The 19,177-nt window shown below is 44.7% G+C and overlaps 1 protein-coding gene across 1 annotated transcript; it reads left to right on the forward strand.

The window, feature by feature from the left end:
- Positions 1-8,069: 8,069 nt before the first annotated feature.
- Positions 8,070-17,405, forward strand: LOC129867651 (uncharacterized). The gene is made up of 3 exons (XM_055941227.1): positions 8,070-8,968; positions 9,089-9,818; positions 17,388-17,405. Exons 1-3 carry the CDS (start codon positions 8,778-8,780, stop codon positions 17,403-17,405), a joined length of 939 nt encoding a protein of 312 aa, XP_055797202.1. The 5' UTR covers positions 8,070-8,777.
- Positions 17,406-19,177: the final 1,772 nt, after the last annotated feature.

Here is a 19,177-nt window from a genome sequence, read left to right on the forward strand (position 1 = left end):
CCTAGACCCACTTCCATTTGCATACCGCACCAACAGATCCACAGATGATACAATCTCTATTGCACTCCACACTGCCTTTCCCAACTGGACAAAAGGAACACCTATGTGAGAATGCTATTCATTGACTACAGCTCAGCGTTCAACACCACAGTGCCCTCAAAGCTCATCACTAAGCTAAGAACCCTGGGACTAAACACGTCCCTCTGCAACTGGGTCTTGGACTTCCTGATGGGCTGCCACCAGGCGGTAAGGGTAGGTAACAACACATCTGCCATGCTGATCCTCAACACAAGACAAGACAGCCTATAGGGAGGAGGTCAATGACCTGGGCGTGTGGTGCCAGGATAACAACCTCTCCCTCCACGTGATCAAGACAAAGGAGATGATTGTGAACTACAGGAAAAGGAGGAACGAGCACGCCCCCATTCTCATCGACGGGGCTGCAGTGGAGCAGGTTGAGAGTTTCAAGTTCCTTGGTGTCCACATCACCAACAAACTAGCATGGTCCAAGCACACCAAGACAGTCGTGAAGAGGGCACGACCAAACCTATTCCCCCTCAGGAGCCTGAAAGATTTGGCATGGGTCCTCATATCCTCAAAAGGTTCTACAGCTGCACCATTGAGAGCATCACGACTGGTTGCATCACTGCCTGGTATGGCAACTGCTCGCTGGACACACTGGACACACACACACACACACACACACACAAACAGACACACACACTGGACACACACACACACACACACACACTGGACACACACACACTGGACACACATACACACTAGACACACACACACACACACACACACACACAATACAACACACACTCTCTGTAAATGAACATTTTAATTGTATTTGTCCACATAACTGAGCATGTGACTAACCTTGTGAAACTGTCCTATTATAATCTCCTGTTCTTCTGAGTATAATTCTGTGCATAAATCAGTTTGCTCCTGTGTCCTTGTATAGATAAAAAGGGAACAGAGAGTTCCGCCCAAGAATAGGAACTAGAAAGATATGTGCTGATCAACCAATGCTTTGGAATTCAGGCTGTCTACACTTTGTATTCTGAGGTCAGAAATAAAGAATCTTGGTTTGACTCCAGCAGATCCTCATTTTTATATATCCACAACAACACACACACTGGAAACACTGGACACACTGGACAGGAGGGGTTGTGGGGTGGGGTGGTCCCAGGAGGGGTTGGAGGGTGTGTTGGGGTGGTCCCAGGAGGGGTTGGAGGGTGTGTTGGGGTGGTCCCAGGAGGGGTTGGAGGGTGTGTTGGGGTGGTCCCAGGAGGGGTTGGAGGGTGTGTTGGGGTGGTCCTAGGAGGGGTTGGAGGGTGTGTTGGGGTGGTCCCAGGAGGGGTTGGAGGGTGTGTTGGGGTGGTCCCAGGAGGGGTTGGAGGGTGTGTTGGGGTGGTCCCAGGAGGGGTTGGAGGGTGTGTTGGGGTGGTCCTAGGAGGGGTTGGAGGGTGTGTTGGGGTGGTCCCAGGAGGGGTTGGATGGTGTGTTGGGGTGGTCCCAGGAGGTGTTGGAGGTGGGTTGTGTGGTGGAATATTCTATTCAGGTGAGAGATACTTTTTTATTTCCTCAAACAGTCTTGACTGTTGGGCTGAGAGCCTACCCTTTACAGACCATGCTGTTCCTTATCCTTATATACCTGATACCAAGATTGCTCAGTCATAGCTGGTTCAACTCCCCACCCCATATAGATTGTCTCTAGCTGTATAACCATTCCTGCTGCTATTTGTTCTGATATATATTTTAACACTATTGTGTCTCCAGCTGTATAACCATTCCTGCTGCTATTTGTTCTTGTCTGTGTTCCTTTAAAATAAATAAAAAGTTGATCACAAAAAAGGAAAAGTGCACAGAGTTTCAACTGAAAATCAGAGACCGGGAAATCAAGTCACATGCTTCCACTGTGGCAAGGTGGGACGTCAGGCTTCTACATGTTGATGTAAGGACATGGATTGTCCAGCCTGTGGTAAAAAGGGACGTCAGGTTTCGACATGTTGATGTAAAGACATGGATTGTCCAGCCTGTGGTAAAAAGGGACGTCAGGTTTCTACATGTTGATGTAAGGACATGGATTGTCCAGCCTGTGGTAAAAAGGGACGTCAGGTTTTTACATGTTGATGTAAGGACATGGATTGTCCAGCCTGTGGTAAAAAGGGACGTCAGGTTTCTACATGTTGATGTAAGGACATGGATTGTCCAGCCTGTGGTAAAAAGGGACGTCAGGTTTTTACATGTTGATGTAAGGACATGGATTGTCCAGCCTGTGGTAAAAAGGGACATCAGGTTTTTACATGTTGATGTAAGGACATGGATTGTCCAGCCTGTGGTAAAAAGGAACGTCAGGTTTCTACATGTTGATGTAAGGACATGGATTGTCCAGCCTGTGGTAAAAAGGGACGTCAGGTTTTTACATGTTGATGTAAGGACATGGATTGTCCAGCCTGTGGTAAAAAAGGAACGTCAGGTTTTTACATGTTGATGTAAGGACATGGATTGTCCAGCCTGTGGTAAAAAGGCACGTCAGGTTTTTACATGTTGATGTAAGGACATGGATTGTCCAGCCTGTGGTAAAAAGGAACGTAAGGTTTTTACATGTTGATGTAAGGACATGGATTGTCCAGCCTGTGGTAAAAAGGGACGTCAGGTTTCTACATGTTGATGGAAGGACATGGATTGTCCAGCCTGTGGTAAAAAGGAACGTCAGGTTTCTACATGTTGATGGAAGGACATGGATTGTCCAGCCTGTGGTAAAAAGGAACGTCAGGTTTTTACATGTTGATGTAAGGACATGGATTGTCCAGCCTGTGGTAAAAAGGGACATCAGGTTTTTACATGTTGATGTAAGGACATGGATTGTCCAGCCTGTGGTAAAAAGGAACGTCAGGTTTTTACATGTTGATGTAAGGACATGGATTGTCCAGCCTGTGGTAAAAAGGAACGTCAGGTTTCTACATGTTGATGGAAGGACATGGATTGTCCAGCCTGTGGTAAAAAGGAACGTCAGGTTTCTACATGTTGATGTAAGGACATGGATTGTCCAGCCTGTGGTAAAAAGGGACATCAGGTTTCTACATGTTGATGTAAGGACATGGATTGTCCAGCCTGTGGTAAAAAGGAACGTCAGGTTTCTACATGTTGATGGAAGGACATGGATTGTCCAGCCTGTGGTAAAAAGGAACGTCAGGTTTCTACATGTTGATGTAAGGACATGGATTGTCCAGCCTGTGGTAAAAAGGAACGTCAGGTTTCTACATGTTGATGTAAGGACATGGATTGTCCAGCCTGTGGTAAAAAGGGACATCAGGTTTCTACATGTTGATGTAAGGACATGGATTGTCCAGCCTGTGGTAAAAAGGAACGTCAGGTTTCTACATGTTGATGGAAGGACATGGATTGTCCAGCCTGTGGTAAAAAGGGACGTCAGGTTTTTACATGTTGATGTAAGGACATGGATTGTCCAGCCTGTGGTAAAAAGGGACGTCAGGTTTCTACATGTTGATGGAAGGACATGGATTGTCCAGCCTGTGGTAAAAAGGAACGTCAGGTTTCTACATGTTGATGTAAGGACATGGATTGTCCGGCCTGTGGTAAAAAGGGACTTCAGGTTTCTACATGTTGATGGAAGGACATGGATTGTCCGGCCTGTGGTAAAAAGGGACATCAGGTTTCTACATGTTGATGGAAGGACATGGATTGTCCGGCCTGTGGTAAAAAGGGACGTCAGGTTTCTACATGTTGATGGAAGGACATGGATTGTCCGGCCTTTGGTAAAAAGGGACATCAGGTTTCTACATGTTGATGTAAGGACATGGATTGTCCGGCCTGTGGTAAAAAGGGACATCAGGTTTCTACATGTTGATGGAAGGACATGGATTGTCCGGCCTGTGGTAAAAAGGGACATCAGGTTTCTACATGTTGATGTAAGGACATGGATTGTCCAGCTTGTGGTAAAAAGGGACATCAGGTTTCTACATGTTGATGTAAGGACATGGATTGTCCGGCCTGTGGTAAAAAGGGACATCAGGTTTCTACATGTTGATGTAAGGACATGGATTGTCCGGCCTGTGGTAAAAAGGGACATCAGGTTTCTACATGTTGATGGAAGGACATGGATTGTCCAGCTTGTGGTAAAAAGGGAGATCAGGTTTCTACATGTTGATGTAAGGACATGGATTGTCCAGCCTGTGGTAAAAAGGGACGTCAGGTTTCTACATGTTGATGTAAGGACATGGATTGTCCAGCCTGTGGTAAAAAGGGACATCAGGTTTCGACATGTTGATGTAAGGACATGGATTGTCCAGCCTGTGGTAAAAAGGGACGTCAGGTTTCTACATGTTGATGTAAGGACATGGATTGTCCAGCCTGTGGTAAAAAGGGACGTCAGGTTTTTACATGTTGATGTAAGGACATGGATTGTCCAGCCTGTGGTAAAAAGGGACGTCAGGTTTTTACATGTTGATGTAAGGACATGGATTGTCCAGCCTGTGGTAAAAAGGAACGTCAGGTTTTTACATGTTGATGTAAGGACATGGATTGTCCAGCCTGTGGTAAAAAGGCACGTCAGGTTTTTACATGTTGATGTAAGGACATGGATTGTCCAGCCTGTGGTAAAAAGGAACGTCAGGTTTTTACATGTTGATGTAAGGACATGGATTGTCCAGCCTGTGGTAAAAAGGAACGTCAGGTTTTTACATGTTGATGTAAGGACATGGATTGTCCAGCCTGTGGTAAAAAGGGACATCAGGTTTTTACATGTTGATGTAAGGACATGGATTGTCCAGCCTGTGGTAAAAAGGAACGTCAGGTTTCTACATGTTGATGTAAGGACATGGATTGTCCAGCCTGTGGTAAAAAGGAACGTCAGGTTTTTACATGTTGATGTAAGGACATGGATTGTCCAGCCTGTGGTAAAAAGGGACGTCAGGTTTCTACATGTTGATGTAAGGACATGGATTGTCCAGCCTGTGGTAAAAAGGGACATCAGGTTTCGACATGTTGATGTAAGGACATGGATTGTCCAGTCTGTGGTAAAAAGGGACGTCAGGTTTCTACATGTTGATGTAAGGACATGGATTGTCCAGCCTGTGGTAAAAAGGGACGTCAGGTTTTTACATGTTGATGTAAGGACATGGATTGTCCAGCCTGTGGTAAAAAGGGACGTCAGGTTTTTACATGTTGATGTAAGGACATGGATTGTCCAGCCTGTGGTAAAAAGGAACGTCAGGTTTTTACATGTTGATGTAAGGACATGGATTGTCCAGCCTGTGGTAAAAAGGCACGTCAGGTTTTTACATGTTGATGTAAGGACATGGATTGTCCAGCCTGTGGTAAAAAGGAACGTCAGGTTTTTACATGTTGATGTAAGGACATGGATTGTCCAGCCTGTGGTAAAAAGGGACGTCAGGTTTCTACATGTTGATGGAAGGACATGGATTGTCCAGCCTGTGGTAAAAATGAACGTCAGGTTTCTACATGTTGATGGAAGGACATGGATTGTCCAGCCTGTGGTAAAAAGGAACGTCAGGTTTTTACATGTTGATGTAAGGACATGGATTGTCCAGCCTGTGGTAAAAAGGGACATCAGGTTTTTACATGTTGATGTAAGGACATGGATTGTCCAGCCTGTGGTAAAAAGGAACGTCAGGTTTTTACATGTTGATGTAAGGACATGGATTGTCCAGCCTGTGGTAAAAAGGAACGTCAGGTTTCTACATGTTGATGGAAGGACATGGATTGTCCAGCCTGTGGTAAAAAGGAACGTCAGGTTTCTACATGTTGATGTAAGGACATGGATTGTCCAGCCTGTGGTAAAAAGGGACATCAGGTTTCTACATGTTGATGTAAGGACATGGATTGTCCAGCCTGTGGTAAAAAGGAACGTCAGGTTTCTACATGTTGATGGAAGGACATGGATTGTCCAGCCTGTGGTAAAAAGGAACGTCAGGTTTCTACATGTTGATGTAAGGACATGGATTGTCCAGCCTGTGGTAAAAAGGAACGTCAGGTTTCTACATGTTGATGTAAGGACATGGATTGTCCAGCCTGTGGTAAAAAGGGACATCAGGTTTCTACATGTTGATGTAAGGACATGGATTGTCCAGCCTGTAGTAAAAAGGAACGTCAGGTTTCTACATGTTGATGGAAGGACATGGATTGTCCAGCCTGTGGTAAAAAGGGACGTCAGGTTTTTACATGTTGATGTAAGGACATGGATTGTCCAGCCTGTGGTAAAAAGGGACGTCAGGTTTCTACATGTTGATGGAAGGACATGGATTGTCCAGCCTGTGGTAAAAAGGAACGTCAGGTTTCTACATGTTGATGTAAGGACATGGATTGTCCGGCCTGTGGTAAAAAGGGACATCAGGTTTCTACATGTTGATGTAAGGACATGGATTGTCCGGCCTGTGGTAAAAAGGGACATCAGGTTTCTACATGTTGATGGAAGGACATGGATTGTCCGGCCTGTGGTAAAAAGGGACATCAGGTTTCTACATGTTGATGGAAGGACATGGATTGTCCAGCTTGTGGTAAAAAGGGACATCAGGTTTCTACATGTTGATGTAAGGACATGGATTGTCCAGCCTGTGGTAAAAAGGGACGTCAGGTTTCTACATGTTGATGTAAGGACATGGATTGTCCAGCCTGTGGTAAAAAGGGACATCAGGTTTCGACATGTTGATGTAAGGACATGGATTGTCCAGCCTGTGGTAAAAAGGGACATCAGGTTTCTACATGTTGATGTAAGGACATGGATTGTCCAGCCTGTGGTAAAAAGGGACGTCAGGTTTTTACATGTTGATGTAAGGACATGGATTGTCCAGCCTGTGGTAAAAATGGACGTCAGGTTTTTACATGTTGATGTAAGGACATGGATTGTCCAGCCTGTGGTAAAAAGGCACGTCAGGTTTTTACATGTTGATGTAAGGACATGGATTGTCCAGCCTGTGGTAAAAAGGAACGTCAGGTTTTTACATGTTGATGTAAGGACATGGATTGTCCAGCCTGTGGTAAAAAGGGACGTCAGGTTTCTACATGTTGATGGAAGGACATGGATTGTCCAGCCTGTGGTAAAAAGGAACGTCAGGTTTCTACATGTTGATGGAAGGACATGGATTGTCCAGCCTGTGGTAAAAAGGAACGTCAGGTTTTTACATGTTGATGTAAGGACATGGATTGTCCAGCCTGTGGTAAAAAGGGACATCAGGTTTTTACATGTTGATGTAAGGACATGGATTGTCCAGCCTGTGGTAAAAAGGAACGTCAGGTTTTTACATGTTGATGTAAGGACATGGATTGTCCAGCCTGTGGTAAAAAGGAACGTCAGGTTTCTACATGTTGATGGAAGGACATGGATTGTCCAGCCTGTGGTAAAAAGGAACGTCAGGTTTCTACATGTTGATGTAAGGACATGGATTGTCCAGCCTGTGGTAAAAAGGGACATCAGGTTTCTACATGTTGATGTAAGGACATGGATTGTCCAGCCTGTGGTAAAAAGGAACGTCAGGTTTCTACATGTTGATGGAAGGACATGGATTGTCCAGCCTGTGGTAAAAAGGAACGTCAGGTTTCTACATGTTGATGTAAGGACATGGATTGTCCAGCCTGTGGTAAAAAGGAACGTCAGGTTTCTACATGTTGATGTAAGGACATGGATTGTCCAGCCTGTGGTAAAAAGGGACATCAGGTTTCTACATGTTGATGTAAGGACATGGATTGTCCAGCCTGTGGTAAAAAGGAACGTCAGGTTTCTACATGTTGATGGAAGGACATGGATTGTCCAGCCTGTGGTAAAAAGGGACGTCAGGTTTTTACATGTTGATGGAAGGACATGGATTGTCCAGCCTGTGGTAAAAAGGGACGTCAGGTTTTTACATGTTGATGGAAGGACATGGATTGTCCAGCCTGTGGTAAAAAGGAACGTCAGGTTTCTACATGTTGATGTAAGGACATGGATTGTCCAGCCTGTGGTAAAAAGGGACATCAGGTTTCTACATGTTGATGTAAGGACATGGATTGTCCAGCCTGTAGTAAAAAGGAACGTCAGGTTTCTACATGTTGATGGAAGGACATGGATTGTCCAGCCTGTGGTAAAAAGGGACGTCAGGTTTTTACATGTTGATGTAAGGACATGGATTGTCCAGCCTGTGGTAAAAAGGGACGTCAGGTTTCTACATGTTGATGGAAGGACATGGATTGTCCAGCCTGTGGTAAAAAGGAACGTCAGGTTTCTACATGTTGATGTAAGGACATGGATTGTCCGGCCTGTGGTAAAAAGGGACATCAGGTTTCTACATGTTGATGTAAGGACATGGATTGTCCGGCCTGTGGTAAAAAGGGACATCAGGTTTCTACATGTTGATGGAAGGACATGGATTGTCCGGCCTGTGGTAAAAAGGGACATCAGGTTTCTACATGTTGATGGAAGGACATGGATTGTCCAGCTTGTGGTAAAAAGGGACATCAGGTTTCTACATGTTGATGTAAGGACATGGATTGTCCAGCCTGTGGTAAAAAGGGACGTCAGGTTTCTACATGTTGATGTAAGGACATGGATTGTCCAGCCTGTGGTAAAAAGGGACATCAGGTTTCGACATGTTGATGTAAGGACATGGATTGTCCAGCCTGTGGTAAAAAGGGACATCAGGTTTCTACATGTTGATGTAAGGACATGGATTGTCCAGCCTGTGGTAAAAAGGGACGTCAGGTTTTTACATGTTGATGTAAGGACATGGATTGTCCAGCCTGTGGTAAAAATGGACGTCAGGTTTTTACATGTTGATGTAAGGACATGGATTGTCCAGCCTGTGGTAAAAAGGCACGTCAGGTTTTTACATGTTGATGTAAGGACATGGATTGTCCAGCCTGTGGTAAAAAGGAACGTCAGGTTTTTACATGTTGATGTAAGGACATGGATTGTCCAGCCTGTGGTAAAAAGGGACGTCAGGTTTCTACATGTTGATGGAAGGACATGGATTGTCCAGCCTGTGGTAAAAAGGAACGTCAGGTTTCTACATGTTGATGGAAGGACATGGATTGTCCAGCCTGTGGTAAAAAGGAACGTCAGGTTTTTACATGTTGATGTAAGGACATGGATTGTCCAGCCTGTGGTAAAAAGGGACATCAGGTTTTTACATGTTGATGTAAGGACATGGATTGTCCAGCCTGTGGTAAAAAGGAACGTCAGGTTTTTACATGTTGATGTAAGGACATGGATTGTCCAGCCTGTGGTAAAAAGGAACGTCAGGTTTCTACATGTTGATGGAAGGACATGGATTGTCCAGCCTGTGGTAAAAAGGAACGTCAGGTTTCTACATGTTGATGTAAGGACATGGATTGTCCAGCCTGTGGTAAAAAGGGACATCAGGTTTCTACATGTTGATGTAAGGACATGGATTGTCCAGCCTGTGGTAAAAAGGAACGTCAGGTTTCTACATGTTGATGGAAGGACATGGATTGTCCAGCCTGTGGTAAAAAGGAACGTCAGGTTTCTACATGTTGATGTAAGGACATGGATTGTCCAGCCTGTGGTAAAAAGGAACGTCAGGTTTCTACATGTTGATGTAAGGACATGGATTGTCCAGCCTGTGGTAAAAAGGGACATCAGGTTTCTACATGTTGATGTAAGGACATGGATTGTCCAGCCTGTGGTAAAAAGGAACGTCAGGTTTCTACATGTTGATGGAAGGACATGGATTGTCCAGCCTGTGGTAAAAAGGGACGTCAGGTTTTTACATGTTGATGGAAGGACATGGATTGTCCAGCCTGTGGTAAAAAGGGACGTCAGGTTTTTACATGTTGATGGAAGGACATGGATTGTCCAGCCTGTGGTAAAAAGGAACGTCAGGTTTCTACATGTTGATGTAAGGACATGGATTGTCCGGCCTGTGGTAAAAAGGGACATCAGGTTTCTACATGTTGATGGAAGGACATGGATTGTCCGGCCTGTGGTAAAAAGGGACATCAGGTTTCTACATGTTGATGGAAGGACATGGATTGTCCGGCCTGTGGTAAAAAGGGACGTCAGGTTTCTACATGTTGATGGAAGGACATGGATTGTCCGGCCTGTGGTAAAAAGGGACATCAGGTTTCTACATGTTGATGTAAGGACATGGATTGTCCGGCCTGTGGTAAAAAGGGACATCAGGTTTCTACATGTTGATGGAAGGACATGGATTGTCCGGCCTGTGGTAAAAAGGGACATCAGGTTTCTACATGTTGATGTAAGGACATGGATTGTCCAGCCTGTGGTAAAAAGGGACATCAGGTTTTTACATGTTGATGTAAGGACATGGATTGTCCAGCCTGTGGTAAAAAGGAACGTCAGGTTTTTACATGTTGATGTAAGGACATGGATTGTCCAGCCTGTGGTAAAAAGGAACGTCAGGTTTCTACATGTTGATGGAAGGACATGGATTGTCCAGCCTGTGGTAAAAAGGAACGTCAGGTTTCTACATGTTGATGTAAGGACATGGATTGTCCAGCCTGTGGTAAAAAGGGACATCAGGTTTCTACATGTTGATGTAAGGACATGGATTGTCCAGCCTGTGGTAAAAAGGAACGTCAGGTTTCTACATGTTGATGGAAGGACATGGATTGTCCAGCCTGTGGTAAAAAGGAACGTCAGGTTTCTACATGTTGATGTAAGGACATGGATTGTCCAGCCTGTGGTAAAAAGGAACGTCAGGTTTCTACATGTTGATGTAAGGACATGGATTGTCCAGCCTGTGGTAAAAAGGGACATCAGGTTTCTACATGTTGATGTAAGGACATGGATTGTCCAGCCTGTGGTAAAAAGGAACGTCAGGTTTCTACATGTTGATGGAAGGACATGGATTGTCCAGCCTGTGGTAAAAAGGGACGTCAGGTTTTTACATGTTGATGTAAGGACATGGATTGTCCAGCCTGTGGTAAAAAGGGACGTCAGGTTTCTACATGTTGATGGAAGGACATGGATTGTCCAGCCTGTGGTAAAAAGGAACGTCAGGTTTCTACATGTTGATGTAAGGACATGGATTGTCCGGCCTGTGGTAAAAAGGGACATCAGGTTTCTACATGTTGATGTAAGGACATGGATTGTCCGGCCTGTGGTAAAAAGGGACATCAGGTTTCTACATGTTGATGGAAGGACATGGATTGTCCGGCCTGTGGTAAAAAGGGACATCAGGTTTCTACATGTTGATGGAAGGACATGGATTGTCCAGCTTGTGGTAAAAAGGGACATCAGGTTTCTACATGTTGATGTAAGGACATGGATTGTCCAGCCTGTGGTAAAAAGGGACGTCAGGTTTCTACATGTTGATGTAAGGACATGGATTGTCCAGCCTGTGGTAAAAAGGGACATCAGGTTTCGACATGTTGATGTAAGGACATGGATTGTCCAGCCTGTGGTAAAAAGGGACATCAGGTTTCTACATGTTGATGTAAGGACATGGATTGTCCAGCCTGTGGTAAAAAGGGACGTCAGGTTTTTACATGTTGATGTAAGGACATGGATTGTCCAGCCTGTGGTAAAAATGGACGTCAGGTTTTTACATGTTGATGTAAGGACATGGATTGTCCAGCCTGTGGTAAAAAGGCACGTCAGGTTTTTACATGTTGATGTAAGGACATGGATTGTCCAGCCTGTGGTAAAAAGGAACGTCAGGTTTTTACATGTTGATGTAAGGACATGGATTGTCCAGCCTGTGGTAAAAAGGGACGTCAGGTTTCTACATGTTGATGGAAGGACATGGATTGTCCAGCCTGTGGTAAAAAGGAACGTCAGGTTTCTACATGTTGATGGAAGGACATGGATTGTCCAGCCTGTGGTAAAAAGGAACGTGAGGTTTTTACATGTTGATGTAAGGACATGGATTGTCCAGCCTGTGGTAAAAAGGGACATCAGGTTTTTACATGTTGATGTAAGGACATGGATTGTCCAGCCTGTGGTAAAAAGGAACGTCAGGTTTTTACATGTTGATGTAAGGACATGGATTGTCCAGCCTGTGGTAAAAAGGAACGTCAGGTTTCTACATGTTGATGGAAGGACATGGATTGTCCAGCCTGTGGTAAAAAGGAACGTCAGGTTTCTACATGTTGATGTAAGGACATGGATTGTCCAGCCTGTGGTAAAAAGGGACATCAGGTTTCTACATGTTGATGTAAGGACATGGATTGTCCAGCCTGTGGTAAAAAGGAACGTCAGGTTTCTACATGTTGATGGAAGGACATGGATTGTCCAGCCTGTGGTAAAAAGGAACGTCAGGTTTCTACATGTTGATGTAAGGACATGGATTGTCCAGCCTGTGGTAAAAAGGAACGTCAGGTTTCTACATGTTGATGTAAGGACATGGATTGTCCAGCCTGTGGTAAAAAGGGACATCAGGTTTCTACATGTTGATGTAAGGACATGGATTGTCCAGCCTGTGGTAAAAAGGAACGTCAGGTTTCTACATGTTGATGGAAGGACATGGATTGTCCAGCCTGTGGTAAAAAGGGACGTCAGGTTTTTACATGTTGATGGAAGGACATGGATTGTCCAGCCTGTGGTAAAAAGGAACGTCAGGTTTCTACATGTTGATGTAAGGACATGGATTGTCCGGCCTGTGGTAAAAAGGGACATCAGGTTTCTACATGTTGATGGAAGGACATGGATTGTCCGGCCTGTGGTAAAAAGGGACATCAGGTTTCTACATGTTGATGGAAGGACATGGATTGTCCGGCCTGTGGTAAAAAGGGACGTCAGGTTTCTACATGTTGATGGAAGGACATGGATTGTCCGGCCTGTGGTAAAAAGGGACATCAGGTTTCTACATGTTGATGTAAGGACATGGATTGTCCGGCCTGTGGTAAAAAGGGACATCAGGTTTCTACATGTTGATGGAAGGACATGGATTGTCCGGCCTGTGGTAAAAAGGGACATCAGGTTTCTACATGTTGATGTAAGGACATGGATTGTCCAGCTTGTGGTAAAAAGGGACATCAGGTTTCTACATGTTGATGTAAGGACATGGATTGTCCGGCCTGTGGTAAAAAGGGACATCAGGTTTCTACATGTTGATGTAAGGACATGGATTGTCCGGCCTGTGGTAAAAAGGGACATCAGGTTTCTACATGTTGATGGAAGGACATGGATTGTCCGGCCTGTGGTAAAAAGGGACATCAGGTTTCTACATGTTGATGGAAGGACATGGATTGTTCAGCTTGTGGTAAAAAGGGACATCAGGTTTCTACATGTTGATGGAAGGACATGGATTGTCCGGCCTGTGGTAAAAAGGGACATCAGGTTTCTACATGTTGATGGAAGGACATGGATTGTCCGGCCTGTGGTAAAAAGGGACATCAGGTTTCTACATGTTGATGGAAGGACATGGATTGTTCAGCTTGTGGTAAAAAGGGACATCAGGTTTCTACATGTTGATGTAAGGACATGGATTGTCCAGCCTGTGGTAAAAAGGGACATCAGGTTTCTACATGTTGATGTAAGGACATGGATTGTCCGGCCTGTGGTAAAAAGGGACATCAGGTTTCTACATGTTGATGGAAGGACATGGATTGTCCGGCCTGTGGTAAAAAGGGACATCAGGTTTCTACATGTTGATGTAAGGACATGGATTGTCCAGCCTGTGGTAAAAAGGGACATCAGGTTTCTACATGTTGATGTAAGGACATGGATTGTCCAGCCTGTGGTAAAAAGGGACTTCAGGTTTCTACATGTTGATGGAAGGACATGGATTGTCCAGCCTGTGGTAAAAAGGGACGTCAGGTTTCTACATGTTGATGGAAGGACATGGATTGTCCAGCCTGTGGTAAAAAGGGCCACATCGAACAAGCCTCCAGAAACAAAGAGAACGGGAAAAAAAGTAAAAACTGAAAACAAGAAACAGACATTTCCAACAAAAGACAAATAGACATGTTCACACTGTTGAGTAAGAGAACACTGAGGTGAGTGACTCATCAGACCAGGAAGTCACACTGAAACGTTTTCCTGCCAGCAGCACGGCTACCATATCTCCCCCTCGCTAGAGGGACAGCCGGTGTGTATGGAGATTCAAGTCAAATTTTATTTGTCACATACACATGGTTAGCAGATGTTAATGCGAGTGTAGCGAAATGCTTGTGCTTCTAGTTCCGACAATGCAGTAATAACCAACGAGTAATCTAACCTAACAATTCCACAACTACTGCCTTATACACACAAGTGTAAAGGGATACAGAATATGTACATAAAGATATATGAATGAGTGATGGTACAGAACGGCATAGGCAAGATGCAGTAGATGGTATCGAGTACAGTATATACATATGAGATGAGTAATGTAGGGTATGTAAACATAAAATTGCATAGTTTAAAGTGGCTAGTGATACATGTATTACATAAAGATGGCAAGTTGCAGTAGATGATATAGAGTACAGTATATACATATACATTATATTAAGTGGCATTGTTTAAAGTGGCTAGTGATACATTTTTGATCAATTTCCATTATTAAAGTGAGCTGGAGTTGAGTCAGTATGTTGGCAGCAGCCACTCGATGTTAGTGGTGGCTGTTTAACAGTCTGATGGCCTTGAGATAGAAGCTGTTTTTCAGTCTCTCGGTCCCTGCTTTGATGCACCTGTACTGACCTCGCCTTCTGGATGATAGCGGGGTGAACAGGCAGTGGCTCGGGTGGTTGTTGTCCTTGATGATCTTTATGGCCTTCCTGTGACATCGGGTGGTGTAGGTGTCCTGGAGGGCAGGTAGTTTGCCCCAGTGATGCGTTTTGCAGACCTCACTACCCTCTGGAGAGCCTTACGGTTGTGGGCGGAGCAGTTGCCGTACCAGGCGGTGATACAGCCCGACAGGATGCTCTCGATTGTGCATCTGTAGAAGTTTGTGAGTGCTTTTGGTGACAAGCCAAATTTCTTCAGCCTCCTGAGGTTGAAGAGGCGCTGCTGCGCCTTCTTCACAATGCTGTCTGTGTGGGTGGACCAATTCAGTTTGTCCGTGATGTGTACGTCGAGGAACTTAAAACTTACTACCCTCTCCACTACTGTCCCGTCGATGTGGATAGGGGGGTGCTCCCTCTGCTGTTTCCTGAAGTCCACAATCATCTCCTTTGTTTTGTTGACGTTGAGTGTGAGGTTATTTTCCTGACACCACACTCTGAGGGCCCTCACCTCCTCCCTGTAGGCCGTCTCGTCGTTGTTGATAATCAAGCCTACCACTGTAGTGTCGTCAGCAAACTTGATGATTGAGTTGGAGGCGTGCATGGCCACGCAGTCGTGGGTGAACAGGGAGTACAGGAGAGGGCTCAGAACGCACCCTTGTGGGGCCCCAGTGTTGAGGATCAGAGGGGTGGAGATGTTGTTACCTACCCTCACCACCTGGGGGCGGCCCGTCAGGAAGTCCAGTACCCAGTTGCACAGGGCGGGGTCGAGACTCAGGGTCTCGAGCTTGATGACGAGTTTGGAGGGGACTATGGTGTTAAATGCTGAGCTGTAGTCGATGAACAGCATTCTCACATAGGTATTCCTCCTGTCCAGATGGGTTAGGGCAGTGTGCAGTGTGGTTGCGATTGCGTCGTCTGTGGACCTATTGGGTCGGTAAGCAAATTGGAGTGGATCTAGGGTGTCAGGTAGGGTGGAGGTGATATGGTCCTTGACTAGTCTCTCAAAGCACTTCATGATGACGGAAGTGAGTGCTACGGGGCGGTAGTCGTTTAGCTCAGTTACTCTAGCTTTCTTGGGAACAGGAACAATGGTGGCCCTCTTGAAGCATGTGGGAACAGCAGACTGGGATAAGGATTGATTGAATATGTCCGTAAACACACCAGCCAGCTGGTCTGCGCATGCTCTGAGGACGCGGCTGGAGATGCTGTCTGGGCCTGCAGCCTTGGATCAGGGAATGGATCAGGGAATGGATCAGGGAATCACCCGCATCAAGAGCGACATCGTTGATATATACAGAAGAAAGGGTCGGCCCGACAATTGAACCCTGTGGTACCCCCATAGAGACTGCCAGAGGTCCGGACAACAGGCCATCCGATTTGACACACTGAACTCTGTCTGCGAAGTAGTTGGTGAAACAGGCGAGGCTGTCATTTGAGAATCCAAGGCTATTGAGTCTGCCTATAAGAATACGGGGATTGACAGAGTCGAAAGCCTTGGCCAGGTCGATGAAGACGGTTGCACAGTACTGTCTTTTATCGATGGGGGTTATGATATTGTTTAGTACCTTGAACGTGGCTGAGGTGCACCCATGACCAGCTCGGAAACCGGATTGCACAGCGGAGAAGGTACGGTGGGATTCGAAATGGTCAGTGATCTGTTTATTAACTTGGTTTTCGAAGACTTTAGAAAGGCAGGGCAGGATGGATATAGGTCTATAACAGTTTATGTCTAGAGTGTCACCCTCTTTGAAGAGGGGGATGACCGCGGAAGCTTTCCAATCTTTAGGGATCTCGAACGATACAAAAGAGAAGTTGAACAGACTGGGAGTAGGGGTTGCAACAATGACGGCGGATAGTTTTAGAAAGAGAGGGTCCAGATTGTCTAACCCAGCTGATTTGTATGTGTCCAGGTTTTGCAGCTCTTTCAGAACATATGCTATCTGGATTTGGGTTAAGGAGAAGCTGGGGAGGCTCGGGCAAGTAGCTGCGGGGTGCAGAGCTGTTGGCCGGGGTTGCTGTATCCAGGAGGAAAGCATGGCCAGCCATAGAAAAATGCTTATTGAAATGTTCAATTATCATGGATTTATCGGTGGTGACCTAGCCTCAGTGCAGTGGGCAGCTGGGAGGAGGTGCTCTTGTTCTCCATGGACTTTACAGTGTCCCAAAACATTTGGGAGTTAGAGCTACATGATGCAAACGTATGTTTGAAAAAGCTAGCCTTTGCTTTCCTGACTGCATTATTTGCTTTATTGACCCCTGCCTGCCCTGACGCTGAGACTGCCTGTCGTTCTGGATTATTGACCCCTGCCTGCCCTGACGCTGAGACTGCCTGCCGTTCTGGACCCTTTACACCCTTTCTGGATTACTGACCACCGCCTGCCTTGACCTGTCGTTTGCCTGCCCATGTGGTTGTAAAACTCTTGTTACTTCTACACTGTCTGCATCTGGGTCTTACCTAAACGTGATTAAAAAGATAAGAAAAATCTTTTAAAAATGTTCTCTGTGACATAAGTAAAAAAAAAAAAAAAAATTCAAACACAATTAGATTTGCAGTGGTGTGGGGAGCAATAAAATACCCTCCATTGGGCTAGAAATTAATTGCAGGTCTTAAATCACTTGTTATAAAATGTTTAAACTTTTGATTATGTCATCGAGTAGAACTTTTTAACTTTATATTTGTTTCTACAAAACTTAGAAATGCACCATGTTCACATATGATTTTATTGTTACAGCTGCACTGGACCTTTTAAAGTCCGTTTTTTATTTTTTCTGTAGTTGTTACGATCGTTGATGGAAGGATCGGACCAAGGTGCAGCGTGGTAGGCGTACATCTTTCTTTATTAAATGACACCAAAAAAACAACAAATACAAACGAAACGCACAGTTCTGTAGGGCTGGAAAGCAGCAGTACAAAAACAAGATCCCACAAACTAAGGTGGAAGAAAGGCTGCCTAAGTATGATCCCCAATCAGAGACAACGATTGTAACGGCTTTCTTCTGTGGACGAAGGAGAGGACCAAAGCGCAGCGTGGTTAGTGTTCATCATGTTTAATAAAGACAATAAAAGTGAACACTACAAAATACAAAACAACAAATGTGAAAAAAACGAAACAGTTCTGTCTGGTGCAGACACACGAAGACAGAAGACAACCACCCACAAAACCCAACACAAAACAGGCTACCTAAATATGGTTCCCAATCAGAGACAATGACTAACACCTGCCTCTGATTGAGAACCATATCAGGCCAAACATAGAAACGGGAAAACTAGACACACAACATAGAATGCCCACTCATCTCACGTCCTGACCAACACTAAAACAAAGAAAACACAAAAGAACTATGGTCAGAACGTGACAACGATAGACAGCTGCCTCTGATTGGGAACCATACCCGGCCAACAAAGAAATAGAAAACATAGATTGCCCACCCTAGTCACACCCTGACCTAACCAAATAGAGAATTAAAAGGATCTCTAAGGTCAAGGCGTGACAGTAGTTTGCCTCCACAGCAACATGGACACCAGCATACTTTCATATACACACCAGAGGAGGCTGGTGAAAGGAGCTATAGGAGGACAGGCTCATTGTAAAGACTGGATTTGAATAAATGGAACAGTATCAAACACTTAATTTATTTATTCCATTTCAGCCATTACAATGAACCTGTCCTCCTATAGCTCATCCCACCAGCCTCCTCTGGGAAAATTCTTGGCTCTGGTAAAGAGAAGTTGAGAGTATCACATCTTGTTTTTGTTCATTTTCCTTGACAACATTGTAGGTAGGATGTTATAAAAAAATATATATATATATATCTCATTTATTTAAACAGGGAGTCATCGTTGAGACCAGGGTCTCTTCCACAAGGGAGCCCGGCTCATACAACTCATAGACAAAATGCAGCTCAACAAACAATCAAGAAAAACACATTCCTTAGCAAATAGTTCCCCAATTCATATTTGAAACGGCCCAATCATCCAAGTGATGTGTATTTTGAAGTTGGTTCCAGCAATGAGGTACATTAACTTATGTTGTCCTTATGTTACATGCATCTACATTAATGAACAAGTTTTGTTCTTGAGACCGGTGGGGAAGAGTGGAATGGGGTGTAGGGACTTTTGCAACACTACTGTGGTTAGCACAACCTCATGATTTATTTAACTTCCTGTTTGTCTTTGTGATACTAGGGGGGAGGGGGACTTTTTGAACTTTCTGTTTGCCTTTGCGCAGTTAACTGAGAATACTCAATAGTAAATGAATGCACTATCTCTGTGTTGTCTCTGTATCTCTGACCCTCCCTCTCAGACTTTAGATGTCACATAATCCCTTTGTGTGTGTGTGTGTGTGTGTGTGTGTGTGTGTGTAAGCGTGTGCATATGTGAGATGTAACCTAATGGTTTATTATAAGTGTCTACTTTTCATTGAAAACATTTAGTCAGAATTGTTTTCTTAAAGTTATTAGTTTTTTGGCCCATCATTTGTCGCCATAGCAACATGGACAATACTGGTTAAAGCTGACTGAA

This window comes from Salvelinus fontinalis, chromosome 2 (assembly GCF_029448725.1).
Source record: "Salvelinus fontinalis isolate EN_2023a chromosome 2, ASM2944872v1, whole genome shotgun sequence".
Lineage (NCBI taxonomy): Eukaryota > Metazoa > Chordata > Actinopteri > Salmoniformes > Salmonidae > Salvelinus > Salvelinus fontinalis.

Coding starts and splice junctions, on each gene's coding strand:
- LOC129867651 (XM_055941227.1), top strand. CDS start 8,778: ATGGACGTCAGGTTTTTACATGTTGATGTAAGGACATGGATTGTCCAG. Junction 8,969..9,088: donor GTGGTAAAAAGGGACGTCAG/GTTTCTACATGT, acceptor AAGGAACGTCAG/GTTTTTACATGTTGATGTAA.